General features: G+C 34.7%; 1 protein-coding gene across 1 annotated transcript in view; it reads right to left on the minus strand.

Annotated features, from left to right (window-relative positions):
- LOC106800148 (phospholipid-transporting ATPase ABCA3-like) overlaps positions 1–22,036 on the minus strand; it is a 204,275-nt gene that overhangs the window by 172,281 nt on the left and 9,958 nt on the right. Inside the window, 4 exon segments of the mRNA XM_087417083.1 lie at positions 6,920–7,037; positions 7,807–7,923; positions 10,233–10,492; positions 14,169–14,310. Coding sequence (XP_087273209.1) covers positions 6,920–7,037; positions 7,807–7,923; positions 10,233–10,492; positions 14,169–14,310 — 637 coding nt within the window.

The raw sequence follows: 22,036 nt of genomic DNA on the forward strand, positions 1-22,036 counted from the left end.
CTGCTTTTGCTGAATCCCATAAGTTTTATGTTTGCTTTTTGTTTACATTTGTCTTGAGATATTTTCAAATTTCCCTTTCATTTCGTCTTTGACTAGTAGTTGTTCGAGTGTTCTTACAAATTCACCAATTTGTGAATTTTCCCATCACTTTTTTTTGAGTTTCATTCCATTGTGATCAGAAAATATACTTGGAATGATTTCAATCTTCTTAAAATTCTTAAGACTTGTTTTGTGACCTAAAATGTGTTCTGTTCTGGAGAATATTCCATGTGCACTTGAGAAGAATGGGAATTGTGCTGTTGTTGGGTGGAATGTTCTGTATATGTCTGTTCATTTGATCTACAGTGTTGGTCAAATCTTCTCTTTCCTTATTGATTTTCTGTTGGGATATTCTATTCATTGCTGAAAGTGAGGGTACTGAAGTCTCCTACTATTACTGTACTGCTATTTCTCCCTTCAGATATTTCAATGTATGCTTTATATATTTAGGTGCTCTGACGTTGAGTGAATATATATTCATAATTTTTATATCTTCTTGATGAACTGACCTTTTTGTCATTACTTAATATCCTCCGTTGTCTCTTGTGACAGTTTTTGACTTAAAGTCTATTTTGTATAAGTATACCTGCCACCTCTGTGGCCTTTTGGTTATGATTTTCATGGAATTTTTCCATCCCTTCATTTTGAACCTGTGTCCTTAATTCTAAAGTGAATCTCTCATAAACAACAAATAGTTGTATCTTGTTTTTTTTATCCATTCACCCACTCACTGTTTGTTAACTGGGATGTTTAAATCATTTATGTTTAAAGTAATTATTGATAGACAAGGACTTACTATTGCCATTTTGTTACTTGTTTCTGATTTGTAGTTCTTTGTCTCTCTTCTTCTCTCTTGCCATGTTCCTTTGTGATTTGTCAATTTTTGTAGGTAGACGCTTTGCTTCTTTTGTTTTTTTTTTGTGTGTGTATGTGTATTTACTACAGGTATTTCCTCTGTGGTTACCATGAGGCTTACATAAAACATCTTAGAGTTATAACAGTCTCCTTTAAGCTGATAACAACCTTAATTGCATACAAAACTCTACACTTTTAATCTTCCTCCTCAAAGTTTGTTAGATGTCACAATTTACGTTTTTATATTGTGTATATATTAAAATTTTTTGTAATAGTTACTCTCAATACTTTTGTCTTTTAAATTTTATACTAGAATTAAAATGGAATTACTACCATTACAATATTACAATACTGTATTTGTCTATATATTTGCCTTTACCAGTGAGTTTTGCTCTTTCAAATGCTTTGTGTTGCTCTTTAGCATCACTTGGTTTCAACTTGAAGAACTCCCTTTAGAATTTCTTGTAATGCAGCTATACTGGTAAGAAACTCCCTCAGATTTTGTTTGTCTGTGAAACTCTGTATCTCTCCTTCATTTTTAAAGGACAGTTTTGCCCAGTATAGTACAGGCATAACTTGTTTTACTGTGCTTTGATTTATTCTGCTTTGCAGATACTGCGTTCTTTATAAGACCCTCCACCAGCAAAAAGATTATGACTCACTGAAGGCTCAGAAGATGGTTAGCATTTTTAGCAATAAAGTATTTTTAATTAAGGTATGTACATTATTTTTTTAGACATAATGCTACTGCACACTTAATAGACTACAGTATAGTATAAACATAACTTTTATATACACTGGGAAACCAAAAAATTTGTGTGACTCACTTTATTGTGATATTCGCTTTATTGTGGTGGTCTGAAAGCGAACCTGCAATATCTTTGAAGTATGTCTGTATTCTTGGTTGGCAGTTCTCTTTCAGCAGTTTGAATCCTGGCCTTCAAGGTTTCTACTGAGAAATCCACTGACAGTCTTACAAGGATTCCCTTGTACACGATTATTCATTTTTCTCTTGCTTCTTTCAAAATTATCTGCTTTTCTTTGACTTCTGACAATTTGATTATAATGTGTCTCAATGTAGACTTCTTTGGGTTCATTCTATTTGGGGTCTAGTTGGGGGCTTCATGAGTCTGGATGTCTATTTCTCTCTCCAGATTAGGGAAGTTTTCAGCCATTATTTCTTTAGATAAGCTTTCTGCTCCTCTCTCTCTTTCTCTTTCTGAGACTCCCATAATGCATATATTGATTCACTTTATGTTGGTGTCCCATAATTCCCTTAGACTTTCTTCACTCTTCTTCACTATTTTTCTTTTTGCCTAACTGGATAATTTCAAATGTCCTTTGAGTTTGCTGATACTTTCTTCTGCTTGATACAGTCTGCTTTTGAACCCCCCTAGGGAATATTTCAGTTCAATTACTGAATTCTTCAACTGAGAATTTCTATTTGGTTCTTTTTTATTGTTTATGTCTCTTTGTTGGTATTCTCACTTTGTTCCTGTATTGTTTTACTGAATTCATTTAGTTATCTTTGTTGTTTTGTAACTTACTGAGCTTAAGATGAGCTGGGGAATGGGAGATTGTAGGTTGGTAAATGTAAATATGACAATGTTCTCTTACTGAAATCTACTAGCTTCTCTCTGTTCAACTTCCCCGGTTGGTGTAAGTGTTTTTGATTCCAGAGTTTTGAAAAAGTTGTTTCTGACAGTTTTTCTCAGGAGCTCAGCTTTGACAGAGAGCTAGAGATAGAGAGGACTGGGCTGCCAGGTGTCAGAGCCATCAACTAGAGCAAGAAGCCAAAAGAGAAGTAACAGAAGCCTTTAATCACTTACTGCAATATAACAACACAGCATAAGCAAAAGGCTAAAACTGGAGAAAGCACCAACTTTCCCCTGTTCCATTTCCTCCATGGATTGGCACACCGGTTGGGAATCACATGGATCATCACAGATGTGGGGAGTCTTCATCTCACTGTTGAAGGAGCCCTGAATAAAAGGCTTCTGAAGTTTTATGGACACGGGGGCTGGGGGAGAGCTAGGAGTGGAAAAGTTCTGAGTGCTGAGTCACAGCAGAGAAAAGTGTCTTCAAGGTTTCCCGCCATCCTCCAAAACACACACTAAAGAGGTCTCTGCAGAAGCACCTAGTAATGAAGAGATATCTAGTAATGAAGGCACCTGGGTTAGAAATGCAACTATGCATAAGAGCATGGTGTCAACAGGGGTGCCCTCATTCTGGAGACTCTAGGGACAAATGCATCCCTTGAAACTTCCAGCTCTTGGTGGCTGCCAGCATTCCTTGATTTGTGGCTGCAGTACTCCAAATTCTGTGTTTTAGCACTTTAAGTTATAGAAACTTACTTCCATTTAGGTTACTTTACCCTATTCACTTTGTCTTATGTATTTGCTTTAATTAGATTGAGGGTCACATTGCATGGTGTTATAATTTTGCTTCATCCATAAAATTTGACCTAAGAAACTCAAGAGAATTAGAATAGTCTACTATACTTATGCCTATTTTTACCCATTTCCATGTTCTTTCCTTTGTAAAGTTCTAAGACCTATCTTATAATTTCCTTTCTGTTTAGAAAACTTCCTTTAGCCACTTTTTAAGGGTAGTTTGCAAGCAACCAATTCTTTTTATTTTCCTTCTCCTGAGGATGTCTTCATTTCCTATTCATTCCTGGAGGACAGTTTTTCTGGATCTAGAATTCATTGTTGGCAGTTCTTTTCTTTAGCACTTGAAAAATGTGCTGCTTCCTTCTGGTTCTAGATGAGAAATTCACAGTCACTCAAATTGGCACTCCCCTATAAGTAAAGCATTGTTTCTCTCTGTCTGCTTTATAGTTTTTTTCACTGTCTTTAGTTTTCATAAGTTGAATTGTGATGTGTCTTGGCATGAATTTCTTTGAGTTTATCCCATTTGGGGTTGATTCAGCTTCTTGAGGCTATAAGTCTATGTCTTTCACCAGACTTGATAAATTTTCAACTGTTATTTCTTGAATACTTTTTCAGTCCCATTTTTTCTACTCTCCATTTGAGACTCCACTGATATGAATGTTAGATATGTTGTTATTGTCCTACAGGTCTTTGAGATTCTACTCATTTTTTCAGCATATTTTCTCTCTATTCAGAATGTGTAAATTCTATTGATCTGTCCTCAATTTCTCTTATTCTATCCTCTTCATTTTCCTTAAGTTGCTCAATTTGTTGTTGTGTTTTTCAGAACAATAATTTCCATTTGGTTCTTTTTTGATAACGTCTATTTCTTTGCTGAGATTTCTGTTTTTCCATCTGTTTCAAGAGAATTTATAATTGCTTGATGAAGTATTTTTATGATGGCTGCTTAAGTTCCTTGTCAGGAAACTACAATACCTACTTCATCTCAGTGGTGGTGTCTATTGACAAGAATGACATTTCTCATTCATTTTGTGACTTTCCTGGTTCTTTGTATGATGAGTGATTTTCTACTGTGTCCTGATCATTTTACGTATAATGAGACTCTGGATCCTAATCTTTTTTTTTTTTTTTAAGCAGGCCGTCCCTCTGTGGAGGTGTAGCACAAAGGTCAGGTGGGTGTGTATGTTCATCTTTCCTGCTGACACTTCCCTGGAAAAAGTGGGGTAATCACATACCCTGTTTCATTGCAGATAGATGAGGTCGAAGTTCAGATCTCTCCTTGGCTCTGCTGACACCTTCCTAATGAAAGTGGGGCACTGACTCACACCACCTCTGAGTGAGGGTGGAAGCTCAGGTCTACACTGGGCCTCACTGATGCTACAGGGTGGGAGGTGGGGAAGGAATGTTGACTAGCTTTGCACCAAACCTTCTTTAGTCTCACTGCTGTTGGGTAGATGTGGAAGATCAGCTCCCTTCTTGGCCTCACTGACACCCGAGTTGCTTACTAGAACTGACTTGTACTACCTGTTAAGTCTTACTGATGCATTGTGTGGATGGAAGTTCAGCTCATTACTGGACCCTGGCAGTACCCTCGTAAGGAGTTGGAATACTGCCTGACTTTGGAGAATAGGGGATTGGATGGAGGATCAACTTCTTTCTTGATCCTGCTTCAGCCACGCAGGTTGGGGTGCAGTGGTTTTTCCCTTAGTGTTGGGCTGCAGTAGGACAAGTATTGCCAAAAATCTTTTCTATTGTTAGGCCACCCTTTTACTAGTCCTTTTGCTTGGGAGAACAAGCTTTTCTTAGAACTTTGTCTGTGCCTGTTGTTGGTTACAGATTGGAGGTTTCTGAAGTGCTTTTTCAAAGATATATGGGAAGCAATAAGAAAATACAGGGAACTTAATGTCATGTCATTCCTCAAGTTCTGAGGACTCTAGGTAGCTTGCTGCCTTCTTTATACCTTTCAGGGACTTCCTATGCTTGTTTATTGTTATATCCAGGATTTTTAATTGTAGGGGGGGATGACTCGGGCAGATGAGGCTACTCCATCTTCGCAGAGCTACATATTTAAAAAAAATAAACATTTAAAGCCATATATTTAAAAATAAGTTTTAAAAATATTATCTAACATTTTAATTGTTTTAGTTCACAGAGTGATTCCAATTATTGAGTCTATCATACCACCAGAAATAAAAGTCCCTTTCCTTGAAGTTTTTATAAATACATTCATTCCTGTTTATCTGGCAATATTATCTTGGTCTTCAATATACCACCTTATGTTTTAGCTCAACACATTATTTTTCTTTATCCATGATTTTGTTGTGTTAATTGTTTTGTTGGGGTCCTCAAGACCACCCCCGAGTTCAATGACTTGCTAAGACAACTCACAAGATTTAGCGGGTAATCGTACCTACAACTATGATTAATAAATAGCAATATTGTAATAAGAACAGAAGGATACAAAGTACAATCAGCAAAGGGAAAAGAAGCATGGGGCAAAGCCCAGAGGAAACCAGGCACAAGCTTCCAAGAGTTCTTTCTCAGTGGAATCACACAGGTTGTGCTTACTTCCTCCAGCAATGAATTGTGACAACATGTGTGAAATATTGTCAATGAGATGCTCATTAGAGATTCAGTGACCAAGGTTTTTATTGGGGGCTGGGCACATAGGAATTCTCTGCCTAACATATACCAAGATTCAAGACCCCCAGAAGGAAAGCATGTGTTCAGTATAAACCATATTGCTTGCACAAACAGTTTAGGTACAGTGAGCCACTCTTATTTTTTAGAGAATGGTGGGACTCTTCCCAAAATTTAAGTTCCCAGATGCCAGCCAGAGGCCAACCTTTCAAGGCCTTTCTAAGGATAAGAATCTCAGGCTTGCTTTTCTTTTCTGCAAAATTATGAATACCAACTGTTGAATACATGCTGATGATATCTGTGATAATATATTAAAGGACAAATTACCTGTGATGTTTAAAAGTCTTAACTGTGAGACTATATTTATACTCTAAAATGGTTTAATAAGGATGGTATTCTGATGGTTCAGTATGGAAGAAACATACAGGAAGAATAATACTTGGTTAATACTTGTGGTCTAAAAAAAGAAATATTCCTTAATCTTTTGGGAAGTGATTTAAAAACTGCTAATAGAGAATTATTTCTACAAAATCTTTAATAGACCAATCTGGGGTTAGTTGGTCACACATATTTTTCTTATGTGAGCTTTTATAGAGAATCAGTTTTCCTTTGTCCTTATGTAGATGGTATAGGGTCTTGGCACATGGTAAGTGCACAAAGGATGTGCTGAATAAATGAATGAATGAATACCTCCATCTCTTGACATGCTTTCAGAAGTGATTTGAAGCCAACTTCTGCAAGAAGCATTGTTCAGTTCACCTTAAGTTCTAATTGATCACAATTTTATTTTATATCCTCTTTTTATATATACATTGGGCCATTTTAATTTTCAATGCTCTCTACCACCTGTCAAATCATTTCATATGTAAAACACTTTCTATGTTAGAATGTAAGCCAAGACTATACATGAGGTGGCTATAAGGAGCTCCCAAACATGATCCTATTTTGGTCAATTAAAACAAATTCTATTACAGGAGAAGTCTTAGACTCACCTTTACTGAAGAATGTGCTAACCATAAAGCCAAAGAATATTGAAGCAATGGCATAACACATAAGAAAGACAAAGATGAAACTATAGTCACTGTAGCGGAAGATTGGCTCGTTGAAAATCTACAATAAAACAATTATGACATCATGTAAGGTACACAATAAGTAGTGTCACATAAACACAAGGGAAGAAGGAGAAAATGATGTCCCTTAATGAAACAGATCACACTGCTCAGTGATTGAAACTCAATAAGATGGAAAGTTAACTAAATAACTTATTTCTTACACAAGGGTTTAAGTTTTTCTCAGAGATTCAGTAGCCTTTGAGTTTCCATAGTGGAGACAATAAAAGCCATATTTCATCCTCCTGGCAACCTGAGACCAATCAGTCCATGTTATGATTACTTTTTCCCTTTCAAAGGATAGCTGCAGCAGGCTGCAATCAACTAGAATTAAGATATCTAATATAGTAGCTGTTAACCACTTGTAGCTACTGAGCACTTGGAATGTAGCTAGTGTGACTGAGGAACTGAATTTTAATTTTCCTTTAATTTTAGCTATTTTTAATTTAAATTAAAAAACGAAAGCAGTGTCAAATATAGATCAAGTATTTCTAGTGAAAATATAGCATATGAATTGAGATGTGCTGTAAATATAAAAAATACCTGGGGGTTTGAAGACTTAGTACACAAAAGAATGTAAAATCTCTCTTAATTTTTAAATTGGTCACATGCTGAAATTATATTTTGTATAAACTGGGTTAAATTAAATATATTATTAAAATAATTTCATCTATTATTTTTACTTTTTAAAATTTCTAGTGGCTACTAAAAATTTAATATTACATATGTGACTCATATTTCTGTTGGACAGCACAAAACTAGACACTTGCCTTGGCAAAGAATAACACACATATCAAAGAGATAATAATGATATAAAAAAGGAAGAATATGAAGAAATAGGCAGCCCAGATCATCCAGTTTCTAAGTCCAATTATGAGCTGGTACTCCTGTAGAAAGTCAACACAAATCAAATATTACATATATCAGCAATTCATAGTGCTTTCACATATATTTTTCTACTTAAATTCCCAGAAAAACCTATATAAATGGGTGACATCATCTCCATTTTATGAATGAAAAAAATCAAGGCTCAGAAAGCCAAGTGTGTTGATCAAAATTATGCAGTTAGGAAGGGAATTAAAATATATTTCTCCTGAGTTTTTTTTTTCAATACTACACCTAATATTGGACCAAATGGAAGACACTTCAAATTAAACCTTGAAATATTGAGATTAAGATCTCTTTTCTCTTATACTATACTTCCAGGAATATTAGAAAAATGTATCTATGTTTTTTTTTTTTTTGCTGAGTAAGATTTTCCCTGAACTAACATCCGTTGTCAATCTTCCTCTTTTTTCGCTTGAGGAAGATTAGCCCTGAGCTAACATCTGTGCCAATCTTCATCTATTTTGTATGTGAGTCACTGCCACAGCATGGCTGACAAGTGGCATAGGTCAGTGCCTGGGATCCGAACCCACAAACCTGGGCTGCAGAAGCAGAGCATGCAGAACTTTAACTACTTGGCCATGGTTTTTTTTTTTTTTTAATCCAATTACAAGTTAGAAGTTGCCTGTATTTCTTATGCTTGTTCCTGTAAGCAATGTGTCTTTTTTCCCCCTTCTGGTTGCTTTCAAGATTTTCTTTTTGTCTTTGGTTTTCAGCAGTTTGAATATATGTCTAGGCGTGTGTGTGTGTGTGTTTGTGTGTTGTTTACCTGCTTTGTTTTCTCTGAGCTTCCTGGATCTGTGGTTTGATGTCTATCATTAATTTTGGAAAATCCTCTGCCATTATTTCTTTAGCTCTATTCTCATCTCTTTCTTGGCATTCCAATTATGGAAATATTATATCATTTGATATTGTCCTACACCCTTTGGATGCTTTCTTCTGGATTTTTACATATTGTTTTCTCTTTGCATTTCAGTTTGTGTAATTTCAGCTGTCTTGTGTTCAGTTCTCTGATCCTTTCCTCATCAAAGTCAAATCTACTGATGATCCTGTCAAAGGCATTCTTCATTTTTGTTAGCATGTTTTTTATTTCTAGAAATTCCAGTTGACTCCTTCTTATAGTTTCAATCTCTCTGATAGCATTACCTATATGATCTTGCATGTGCAGAAAAGAGTTAACAAATAAGACCTGAGAGTACTATTCTTAGAAAGGCATGTTTGCAAGGTTGGCCCTTGGCTGGTATATGGAAACCTGGATGGTAAACTGTTCCCTACACTGATATAAAACTTCCCCTAAATGATAAAGGTGGGCAACTGTGCCTAAACTGTTTGTACAAACTATATGGTTTATGCTTTCTAGGAGTCTGGAATTTTTGTACATGCTAGGCAAAGGGTACCCACATGACCAGCCCCCAATCAAAACCTTAGGTGCTAAGTTTCTAATGGACTTCCTGGACAGGAACATCACAAACATGTTGCTGGATTTTCACTGCTGGGGCAACAGTGCACTCTGTGTTGACTCTCGTGGGGTTACTTGAGGAAGCCTGCAGGTGAATTCCTCCAAGCTTTGCCTGTGTCATTTCTTCTTAGGATCCAGCTATGTTTACTTACTACACCACTATAATAAATCCTAGCTGTGAGTATAATTATATGCTGAGTCTTATGAGTCCTTCTAGTGAGTTTCAGAAAATAGGAGTGGTCTTGAGGATCCTGGACACATCTACCTTTCCCTTTAGAGCCTTTAAATTATTAATCACAGTAATTTTAAATTCCTCATCTGATATTTCCAATATCTATGTCTTAACTGAGTCTAGTTCTGATGACTGATTTGCCTCTTTGGATTGTGTTTTTTCTTAATTTTTGGTGTGCCTTATAATTTTTTGTTGAAAATTATAAGTTATCTAGGGCAGTAGATATCAAGGCAAATAGGCCTAAAATGTGGGAATTTATGTTAATTTAGCCAGGAGCTGAGTTGTGTTTGAAGTTCACTGTTACTCTAGACACTAGAGACTTCAAATTCCTCTAGTGACCCTTTTTATCTCCCTCCTTGCCTTCAGGCTTTTCCTTTCTGCTGCTCCCTAGAGACAGTTTGTCTCTGAAATTCTGCCAGCTTGGAAAATTGATAAGTGGCATCAGTATTCACTCTTCCTGTTCTGTATTTGCTGCTACTGGGATGTAATTTGCTGCTACCGTGATGTAATAACTACCCGCCAATGCTGAATATGTAGAAATAATCCAACTCTCCATATAAAATAGCTCCACAGGCCTAAAAAAATCTTTACAGAAAGTATCAGAAAATAATTGGGATTACCTTCAATCCTTTTTCCCTTTCCCACACAATGGATCGCACGATGGAAAGTACAGTTGGAGAGAACATGAATATGAACATCAAAGGGAAGAAACTACTAGTGACCACAATTAATCTATCATGAGCATAAGCTGGGTGTGGAAATCTCTGTACAAAGACGCTGATACCATCAAACAGCTTCTTTCTAGCACTGCTCTCATGATATAGCATGATGGCCTTATCTAAGGCATGCTGCACAGCCAGGAACCCTTCTCTGATGTACCCTGCATGATAAAACAAACATTGTCAAGTAAAATAGACTAAGAAACAGCTTAGACAAAGAGCAAGGCAATTCAAGTAAGTCATAGCTTGTCACCTAAAGAAGCTAAATTTACTGTTGTATCAAGGCCAATTGAACATAATTACTCTGAGAACCTATCATGGTTTTGACATAGAACCAAGGGATACTTCTTCAGCTGAATCTGATTCACATCCTTCCAAAATTAAATATATTCAATGAAAGTGGTAGGCTTGCTAAGTACGATTTATATCTACAAAAAGAATGCAGATTTAATTAAATATTGGAGAGACGAAGACTTGGAAATATAAAAAAAGAAATAAAGTGCAGAATGACAGATATATTCTATGAGTAATACAGAATGGTCTCCAAGGAAAACTGTTTCACTGAAACCAAGCCAACTATACAACTAGAAGGCAGCTTAAGGTTTAATTTGTTTTTCTTTTACTAATTTTTTAAGGTTAGAACTCAGATAATTAACTTTAGACTTTTCTGTTTTTCTAATATGAACATTTAAAACTATGAAGTTCTTTCTAAGCATTGCTTTAGCTGTATCCCAATTTTTCTCCTGAATCTTAACATGTCATATTTTCTTCATTATTCAATTTAAAATATTTTCTAATTTCTTTGTGACTTCTTCTTTGACTCATGGATTATTTAGAAATGTGTTGTTTAATGTCCAAATATTTGCAATTTTTCTAATTATCTTATTGTTCTCTAATTTAATTCCATTGTCATCAGAGAACATACTCTATATGATTTCAGTCTTTTTAATTTCAATGAGATTTGTTTTATGACCCAGCATAAGAATTACCCTAGTGAAAATACCATGTGCACTTAAAAAAAAATGTGTATTCTACCACTATTGACTATTTATTCTACAATTGTCAATCAGTTCAGGGAAACTGAAAGTGTTATTCATATCATCAACTTTTTTATAATTTTTTTGTTTAGATGTTCTATCAATTGCTGAGAGAAGGATATTAATATCTCCATCTATGATTGTGGCATTGCCCAATTCTCCCTTTAATTCTGTCATTTTTGCTTCACGTATTTTAAAGTTCTGTTATTAGATGCATACACATTTATAATTGTTATATCCTCCCGACAAATTGGATCTCTGTCTGGAAATCTATTTTATCTGATATGTATAAATCTGCTCCAGTCACTTTATGGTTATTGTCTTTAATCAAATTTAGGACTCTTTCAGCCATTTTTCTATACATATTTTTTTCTGCCCTCTTCTCTCTTATCCTTTAAGGACTCTAATTACACATATGTTAGAACTTTCAGTATTTCCCCACATTTCATTGAAACTCCGTTTTTAATTTTTTTTTCTGATTGAATGCATTTTATTGTTCCAAGTTCACCTACTCTTTCTTCTGTCATCTTCATTTGTCTATTAAATCTGTTCTGTATTTTCTAATTCTAGACTTTGTGTTTTATTCCTTTTTTATTGTTTCTATTTCTCTGCTGAGATTTCTTATCATTTCTTTCATTGTGCACTTATTTTCTCCTATTTCAATGAAAATAGTTATAATAGCCACCTTAAAAGTCCTTGTCTGCTAGTTCCATAATCTAGGTTTTCTTGGAGTCTATCTCAGTTGCTATTAAGGCACAGTACACAAAATCATTGTAATAGTAATATGATTATTGGTGTAAGAATAGACAGACTAATTGGAAAAAATAGAGAATTTGAGGACAGATTATTTTAAACAGTTTTTGGAAAACTGTTTCTCTCTATATGGAGAAAAATAATAGTGAATTCCTAACCAAAACTACATACAAAACTCCTCATGGATTAACAACAAAATTGTAAAAGGAAAAACCATAAAACAGAAATAGGAGAATATTTTTGAACTTAGGAGTAGGAATGGACTTCTTAAATGAAACCCAGAAAAAGCGACCACATGACAAAAAATGATGAATTACATCAAATTAAAGATTTCTGTTCAATAATGAACAGCAAGGATAAAATCAGAAATTGGGAAAAGATACTTTTAACATTTGGAACCAACAATATATCTACAATATACATGGAACTCCTGAATACTTATAAATATTTAAATACAGTTTGTGTTACATTATTTGAAACCCTGTGTTCTGTGAAGGGATTGCTGTTTTTAAGTTTTAAAATACCAAAAAGGTTCTTTTGTGGTGATATAACTGAAATATTAAGCATAGTTTCCCATTCCTCCTTTGATTCATGTAATAGATCTTAATTTTCTGCTCACTTCCCTGCCAATCCTTCTTAGTCTTTGTACCCTTGTCTTAATTTATTTATTCCTCCTTAACACGAATGTTATCTAGCATTCAGTTCTTCATCCTCCCTTGTCTGTCCAAAATTTCTCCCCAAATAGTGTGGTATTAAGCAAACCTAAGGGTATGTTTCCTGTTCTCAAGTAATACGCCACTCGAAGCTAAGAAGTGAAACATCAAAATCCCAACATCTGAGAGAAAAAAAGTCATTCTCCAAAATATCTTGATCAGTTATATAAATTATTATTATACAAATTGTGAAATGTAAGTCACAGTCTTCTTTGTTCAGCAACAGTATAAAACAAAAATTTTGTGTACAGATAACAAACAAAAACCAAAGATAAACTATGAGTGTCACCACTTGGTAAGATGCGTCTGCTACCATATCATATCATTTCTTCTCTTCATGCTAAATATTGCTATGCCTCTGTCTCTCAAAACTTCCAGGAGAAATTTCATATTCCTTCCCTTGACACACTAGGTCTTTAATGACCTATTTGCTTCCTAGACTCATCTCTAATAGCCTCCCATATGCACCCTCTATTCTAACTACAAAAAAAAGCAAAAAAAGAAAAGGCTATGTAGTTCCCTAAATGTAGTATCCTGTCCTGCATGTGTTCATAATTTTACTTCCACTGCCTGGAATAATCCCCACCTATCTCTATTTAGCTAATTCATACAGGTATCTGTAGATTCAGCTTAAGTTCTTTCTTTCTCAACAGATTTAATAAAGATTATTTTTAATGACTGTCTAATAGGTACACCTATTTTCTTACTGGTTATACTGTTTCTAATTTTTGTTGCTAATGCTAGAATATGCATAGCTTTTTTCTTCTATTGAATATTTGCTAAACATAAAATCTCAATATGTTGATAAACCAAAATTCCACATTAAGGGCTTTTCAGATAAGATAATATGCAAAATAAAAATCTGAATTAAAAATAGCCATCACAATTTAAAACTTTTAGATCAAATCAATAGAATTATATATAGACATGAATAGGAAAGCAATGCCAACATATGAAAATGTATATATTTAGAAAGCACAACATTAAACTAAAACTACATAAAGATAAATATATTGATATAAGAATTGAAAGAGGATAAAGCATGGTATATATATAATATATATTATATATTTATATATTACTATATTTATATATATTATTGAATATATTATACAACATATAAAAATATAATTATACATATATCAGGTTTACCAAATGTATAGAATTGAAAAATAGTTTTGGTAGAATATAAGTTTAATTTTAAAAATTTCCACAGCAAGTTAAAAATAAACATATTTGTATACATATATATGCAAATATATATGATAACCATATATATATATGCTAGTATGCAACTGTGATAATAAAATAAGTATGTTTGAGGATCTGCTCACCAGGACTTCCTCCATCGTCATAATCTGGGTTCCTGGGTCCTACAGAAGGACGAACAGGAAAGAGTAAGGATGTTTTCCAGCCTACCTTGTCTGGCCACCAGATAGTCCTCTGTATCCTAACAAAGCGCAAGTGATATTTTACCTAGAAGGAGCAAGAGGAAGCAAACTATGTTTAAAACCCAACAAAACTTAAAAGCAAATATTAGAAATAAAGGAAAGTTAAGTCCAGATGGGAAACCAAGTGATTTGAAAGATAAGACTCATCTGATGTCAAAGTGATTCTGAATGCCTGGAAATGACAGTGACTCCAAGCACAATATATATGTCTGATCATATCTACATTTGAAGTCCTCTAAAAGTGCAGACAGTTCGAAAAAAGAGATATACATATGGCCCATAAATATATGAAAAGCTTCTCAATGTCACACAACGAAATAAATGCAAATTAAAACTACAGAGATATCTTTCTTATCTATCAGACTGGAAAAATCAAAAGCTTAACAACACACTGTTGGCAAGGCTGTAGACAAACAGGCACTTTAATACATTGCTTGTGGGATGCAAAATGGCATAACTGTAATAGAGAATCTGGCAACGTTTAACAAAACTACATATGCATTTATTGTTTGATTCAGCAACACTACTTCCAGGAACAGACTTGGAATATACACCTCCAACAATATAAAGAAAACATATGCATGAGTTTGTTGTAATATTATTTGTGGTGGACATATATTGGAATTAACCTAATTGCTCATATACAGGAGACTGCATAAACCATGGTAGCTCTGCACAATAGAGAGCTATGTATCTGTTCAAGGTATAGTCAGAAAACAGAAATCATACCAAGTAACTGAAAGGGAATTCTAAGTTATCAATAGGAAGCAGTCACTTGCCCTAGGACTAAGGGAACAAAAACAAGAGTTTGGAATTACTAAAAACTATAAACTTAGAGGAGAGATCCTGTGGGGCTGAAAACCAAACCGCTGAGGAGGGGGCACAAGTCGGCTAGCTCACTGTCTCAAAGCTTTAAAGAAGGGTCCTTTGAGACTGGGACCTAGTCTTCTGAGAAGGAGCTCCACTTGCCTAGTTCTGGTTATCTCTGAGACAGTGTGATAAGGCTGATTTTGAAAAGTGTTGAACTATCTGCAAACTGTATTTGGCTGCTGGTATGGGAAAAAAGTGCTCCTGCCAAAATAGAGAAGTGTTGCTGGGATGTCATTCACAGGAGCTACAAGCAGACAGAAAGCTAACAGGAAAGCTTAAGCTCCTTCTTCTTCCCCCAGCCTTGCCTCTAGTCTGCCTTCTAGCGCCTTTTGTTAGCAGAGTCTCATATAAAGCTGGCCGAAAAGGCAGAAATGTAGTTACAGCACTAAGGAGCAGAGTACACAAGAATGGATTTATGGTTCAAAAAGATAAAATTGATGACTGACAAGTATGCTACCTTTTGCATAAAAAAGGCCAAATGAGGTATAGTAATTTATGTAATTATGTAATTTATGTAATTTATACTATATAGATAAATTTAAATGTATATATTTATATAATTTATATATTTATAGTATCTATATAATTTTTTTCTGTGTGTGAGGGAGATCAGCCCTGAGCTAACATCTGATGCCAATCCTCCTCTTTTTTTTTTTTTTTGCTGAGGAAGATTGGCCCTGGGCTAACACCCATGCCCATCTTCCTCTACTTTATATGGGACACCACCACAGCATGGATTGACAAGCGGTGCATCGGTGCACGCCCGGGATCCGAACCTGCGAGCCCTGGGCCGCTGCAGCAGAGCGCGCACACTCAACTGCTTGCACCACCGGGCCGGCTCCTATATATAATTTATATTTATCTATCAATACATTTAATTTTTGGATACATTGCAAAGGAAGTCAGAGACATTAGCACCCTTCCACCAAATACTTCAGCATTTACTAGAATTCAATATTTGTTTATAGTTCTTATTTGAGGTAAAATTTACATACAACAAAATACACAAATCTTAACTGTACATTTGCTTAACTGTACATGAGTTCTGACAAATGCATACAGCTATTGTAACCCAAATCACTATCAATTAAACATTACCTTCACCCCAGAAAGTTCTTTCATGCCCTTTTCCAGTTGATCCCCATCACATTCCCTCGGAGACATAATTTTTCTGATTTCACCATAGATCAATTTTGTCTTTTAGAGAATTTAATAGAAATGGAATCATACAGTATCGTATTCTTTTGTTTAAGGCTTCTTTTACCAAGAATGATGCTTTTGAGATTCATTAATGTAACTGCTTTTTTTCAGTAGTTAATTCCTTTTTTGACACTGAACAATATTCCATAGTATATTAATTCTCTGATTGATGGATATCTGGCTATTTCTAATTTTTGGCTATCATGAATAAAGGTGCTATGAACAGTCTTGTACAACTCTTTTTGTGAAAATATGTTTTCCTTCTTTAGGGTAAATTTGTAGGAGTCTAACTGATGGATTATAGGATAGATGTGTGTTTAGTTTTATTTGAACAAATGGCAGACATTTTTCTAACCTGATTGTATAATTTTATACTCCCACCAACAGTGGCTTCACATCCTTACCAACATTTCGTATTGTCAGACTATAGTTTTAGCCTTTCTGGTGGGTGGTTAGTGGTATGTCAATGTGGTTTAAATTTGCATTTTCCTGATTTCTAATGATATTGCACACTTTTTCATGTCTTTATTGGATATTTGTATATCTCCTTTAAAGAATTATCTATTTAAACTTTTACTCATCTTTGAAATGCTTGGTTTTTTATTACTGAGTTGTAGGACTTTAAATATCTTGGATACAATACACTGTCACATATATGCTTACAAATAAATTCTCCAACAGTGTGTCTTGATAATTCACTTCATTAAGTGTATTTAAAAAAATTAAACTTATGAAGATAATTGTAGATTTACATGCAGTTGTAAGAAATAATAAATGGATTGTATGTAATCTTTACTTTTCTCCAATGGTAACATTTCATAAAATTATATCACAACTAGGATATTGACATTGGTACACATCTCTAATCTTATTCAGAGTCCCCCAGTTTTACTTGTACTCAGATGTGTGTATGTATTAAGTTCTGTACAATTTTATCACGTGTGCAAGTTCTTGTGCCCACCACCACAGTCAAGATACCAAGCAGTTCCATCAGCTCTTTTTTCCAATAGCTATCCTCTGACAACTAAGAATACGTTCTCCATTTCTAAAATTTAGTAATTTAAAAAATGTTATATAAATGGAATCAGACAGTATTAATTTTTTAGGACTGGCTTTTTTTCACTCAGCATAATTCCTTGGAGATTCATTTAAATAGTTGTGTGTGCCTATTTATTTAACTTTTATTGTGGTAAAATACATATAACATAAAATTTACCATCTTAACCATTTTTAGGTTTACAGTTCAGTGGTTTTAAGTACATTCACATTGTTGTGCAATCATTAACCACCATCCATCTCCATACCTCTTTTCGTCTTGTAAAACTGAAATGCTATACCTATTAAACAATAATTACTTATGCTCCCCTCCCCCCAGCTCCTGGAAACCACCATTATACTTCCTGTCTCTATAATTTTGACTACTCTAAGCACCTCATGTAAGTGGAATCATGCAGTAGTGTCTTTTTGTGACTGATTTATTTCACTTAGAATAATGTCCTCAAGGTTCATTCATGTTGTAGCATATAACAGAATTTCCATCCCTTTTGAGGCTGAATATTCTATTGCATGTATATATCAAATTTTGCTTATCAATTCATTCATCAATGGACACTTGGGTTGCTTCCACATTGTAGCAACTGTGAATAATGCTGCTGTGAACATGGGCACACAAACATCTCTTTGAGAACCTGTTTTCAATTCTTTTGGGTATATACATACCCAGAAGTGGAATTGCTGCTTCATGTGACACTCATTTTTAATTTTTTAGGCCTTCCATACCGTTTTCATAGCAGCTGTACCATTTTACCACCAACAGTGCACAAGAGTTCCAATTTCTCCACATCCTCACCAACACTTGCTTGCTTTCTTCTTTTTTTCTTTGTGAGGAAGATTGGCCCTGAGTTAACATCTGTGCCAACCTTCCTCTACTTTCTATGGGACGCCACCACAGCATGGCTTGATGAGCAGTGTGTAGGTCTGTGCCCAAGATCTGAACTTGTGAACCCCGGGCCACCGAGGTGGAGCGCAGGAACTTAACCACTATGCCACTGGGCCGGCCCCTCTCTTTTTTCTTATAGTAGCCATCCTAATGGGTGTGAGGTGGTATCTCATTGTAGTTTTGAGTCACATTGAGCATTTTATCATGTGCCCATTGGCCATTCACAATATGTATCTTCTTTGGAGAAATGTCTATTCAAGTCCTTTGCCCATTTTTGAGTTGGGTTGTTCGTTTTTTGTTGTTGACTTTTAGGAGTTCTCTATATATTCTGAATATTAATCCCTTATCAGATATACGATTAGCAAATATTTTCTCCCTTTCTATGGGTTGCCTTTTTTCTCTATGGATAGTGTCTTTTGATGCACAAAAGTTTTTAATTTTTCATGAGGTTCAATTTGACCATTTTTTCTTTTGTTACCTGTGTCTTTGGTGTCTTATCCAAGAACTCATTGCCAAATTCCATGTTGTGAGCGTTTGTCCTATATTTTCTTCTAAGGGTTTTATAGTTTTAGGCCTTACATTTGGTCTTTGATCCATTTTGAGTCAATTTTTACATATCGTGTTAGGTAAGGGTCCAGATTCATTCTTTTGCATGTGGATAACCCAGTTTTCCCAGCTCCATTTGCTGAAAAGACTGTCCTTTCCACATTGAATGGTTTGGCACCCTGTGGAAAATCATTTGGCCATACATGTGAGGTTTTATTTCCGCCCTATTTTGTTCCATTGGTCTATATGTATGTCTTTATGTCAATACCACACCGTTTTGATTACTGTAGCTTTGTAGTAAATTTTGAAATCAGGAAGTGTGAGTCCCCCAGTTTTGTTCTTTTTCAAGATTGTTTTGGCTATTCAGGGTCCCTTGAGATGCCACATGAATCCTAGACTGGGTTTTTCTATTTCCGCAAAAAACGTCACTGGAAATTTGATAAAAATTGCATTGAATCTGTATATTGCTTTGTGTAGTATTGACATTTTAAGAATATTAAGTCTTCCAATCCACGGAGATGAGATGTGTATCCATTTATTTATATCTTCTTTAATTTCTTTCAGCAATGTTTTGTAGTTTTCGTTGTACAAGTCTTTTACTCCCTTTAGATCTTAAGTATTTTATTCTCTTTGATGTAAATTCAATTTACAATACAATTCTCTTATTGTAAATGGAATTGTTTTTGTGATTTTCTTTTCAGATTATTCATTGTTTGTGTATAGAAATGCAACTGACTTTTGACTGTTGATTTTGTATCCTGCTACTTTGCTGAATTCACTTATGCTCTAACAGCTGTGTGTGTGTGTGTGTGTGTGTGTGTGTGTGTGTGTGTGTGTGTGTGTGTAGTCTTTAGGGTTTTCTACATATAAAGTCATATCATCTGTGAACAGAAGTAATTTTACTTCTTCCTTTCCATTTGGATGTCTTATATTTCTTTTTATTGACTAATTTCTGGCTAGAACTCCCAGTACTATGTTGAATAGAAATGGTGAAAGCAGGCATCTTTGCCTTGTTCCTGTTCTTAGAGGAAAAGCTTTCAGTCTTTCACTATTGAGTATGTTTTATTTTTATTTTATTTTATTTTTTATTTTTATTTTATTTTTTTTAATTTTTTATTTATTGCAGTAACATTGGTTTATAACATTGTAAAAATTTCAGGTGTACATCATTGTACTTCTATTTCTGCATAGATCACATCATGTTCACCACCCAAATACTAATTACAACCCATCACCATGCTGTTGGTGTTTCATAAATGGCTTTCATTATGTTGAGATAGTTTCTTTCTATTCCTATTTTATTGAGTGTTTTAACCACGAAAGAGTGTTGAATTTTCTCAAATGCTTTTTCCACATCCATTGAGATGATCATGTGTTTTCTTTTTTCCCTTCATTTTGTTGACCGATTATTAAATTGGTCAATTTTCATATTGAACCATTCTTGCATTCCAGGAATAAATCCCACTTGGTCATGTTGTATAATCATTTTAATATGCTGCTGAAGTGTGTCTAATCTATTTTTTGGATGATTTTTGCATCAATGTTCATAAGAGATAGTGGTCTGCAGTTCTTCTTGTAGTGTCTTCGTTTGGCCTTGGGATCAGGGTTATGCTGGCCTCATAGAAAGAGTTAAGAAGTACTCCCTTTTCTTTATTTTTTTTTGGAAAAGTTTGAGAAGGATTGGAATTAGTTCTTCTTTAAATGTTTGGTAGAATTCACCAATAAATCAGGTCCAGGGCTTTTCTTTGTTGGAAGACGTCTGATAACTGATTCAACCTCCTTACTAGTTATAGGTCTATTTAGATTTTCTATTTCTTCATGACTTAGTCTTAGTAGGTTTTGTACTTCTAGGAATTTGTCCATTTCACACAGGTTATCCAATTTTTTGGCACACAATTGTTCACAGTACTTCTTTATAATCCTTTTATTTCTGTGAAATTGGCAGTAATGCCCCCACTTTCATGTCTGATTTTAGTAATTTGAATCTCTTGTTTTCTTAGTCCATCTAGCTAAGGTTTGTCAATTTTGTTGATCTTCTTGAAGAATCAACTTCTGGTTTCATTGATTTTCTCTACTGTTTTTCCATTCTCTATTTCATCTACCTCTACTCTAATCTTTATTATTCTCTTCCTTCTAGTGGCTTTGGGTTTAGTTTGTTCTTCTTTGTCTAATTACTTAAGTTGTAAAGTTAGGTTGTTGATTACAGATATTTCATGTTTTTAATGTAAGCATTTATAGCTATAAATTTCCCCCTTAGCATTGCTTCTGTGGCATCCCATAAATTTTGGTATGTTGTGTTTTCATTTTCATTCATCTTCAAATAATTTCCTTTGTGATTTCTCCTTTGATCCATTTGTTGTTTAAAAGTGTATTTTTTAATTCCCACAAATTTGTGAAATTTTCCATTTTACTTTTGTTACTGATTTCTAACTTCATCCTCTTGTGGTCAGAGAAGATTCTTCGTGTGATCTCTATCTTTTTAATCTATTGAGACTTAATCTGCGGCCTAATATATACTCTATCAAGAAAAATGTCATGTGTGCACTTGAGAAGAATGTGTATGTTGTTGTTGTTGGGTAGAGTGTTTTGTAAGTATGTTAGATCTGGGTGATTTATTGTGTTCTTCACGTCCTCTATTTCCTTACTTATACTCTGTCTGGTTGTTCTATCCATTATGGTGAGTGGAGTGAACTCACAATATTATTGTAGAACTGTAAAATTATTGTAGAACTGTCAATTTTCCCTTATATTCTGTCAGTTTTTGGTTCATATATTTTTTAATCTTATTCTTTTTATTTATTTATTTTCCCCCCAAAGCCCCAGTAGATAGTTGTATGTCATGGTTGCACACCCTTCTAGTTGCTGTATGTGGGACACGGCCTCAGCATGGCCAGAGAAGCAGTGCCTTGGTGCACGCCCAGGATCCGAACCCGGGCCTCCAGCAGCAGAGCACGAGCACTCAACCGCTAAGCCATGGGGCCAGCCCCTGGTTCATATATTTTTATGGTATGTCATTAGGTGTATAAAAGTTTATAATTGTTATATCTTTCTGCTGTATTGAAACTTTTATTAGTATATAATGTTCTTCTTTGTCTCTTGTAACCTTTTTGACATAAAGTCTATTTTGTCTGATATTAGTATAGCCACCCTTGCTCACATTTAGTTACTATTAGTATGGAATATCTTTTTCCATACT

Source organism: Ceratotherium simum, chromosome 26, assembly GCF_057802395.1.
Source record: "Ceratotherium simum simum isolate JZ-2026a chromosome 26, ASM5780239v1, whole genome shotgun sequence".
In the NCBI taxonomy this organism is placed as follows: domain Eukaryota; kingdom Metazoa; phylum Chordata; class Mammalia; order Perissodactyla; family Rhinocerotidae; genus Ceratotherium; species Ceratotherium simum.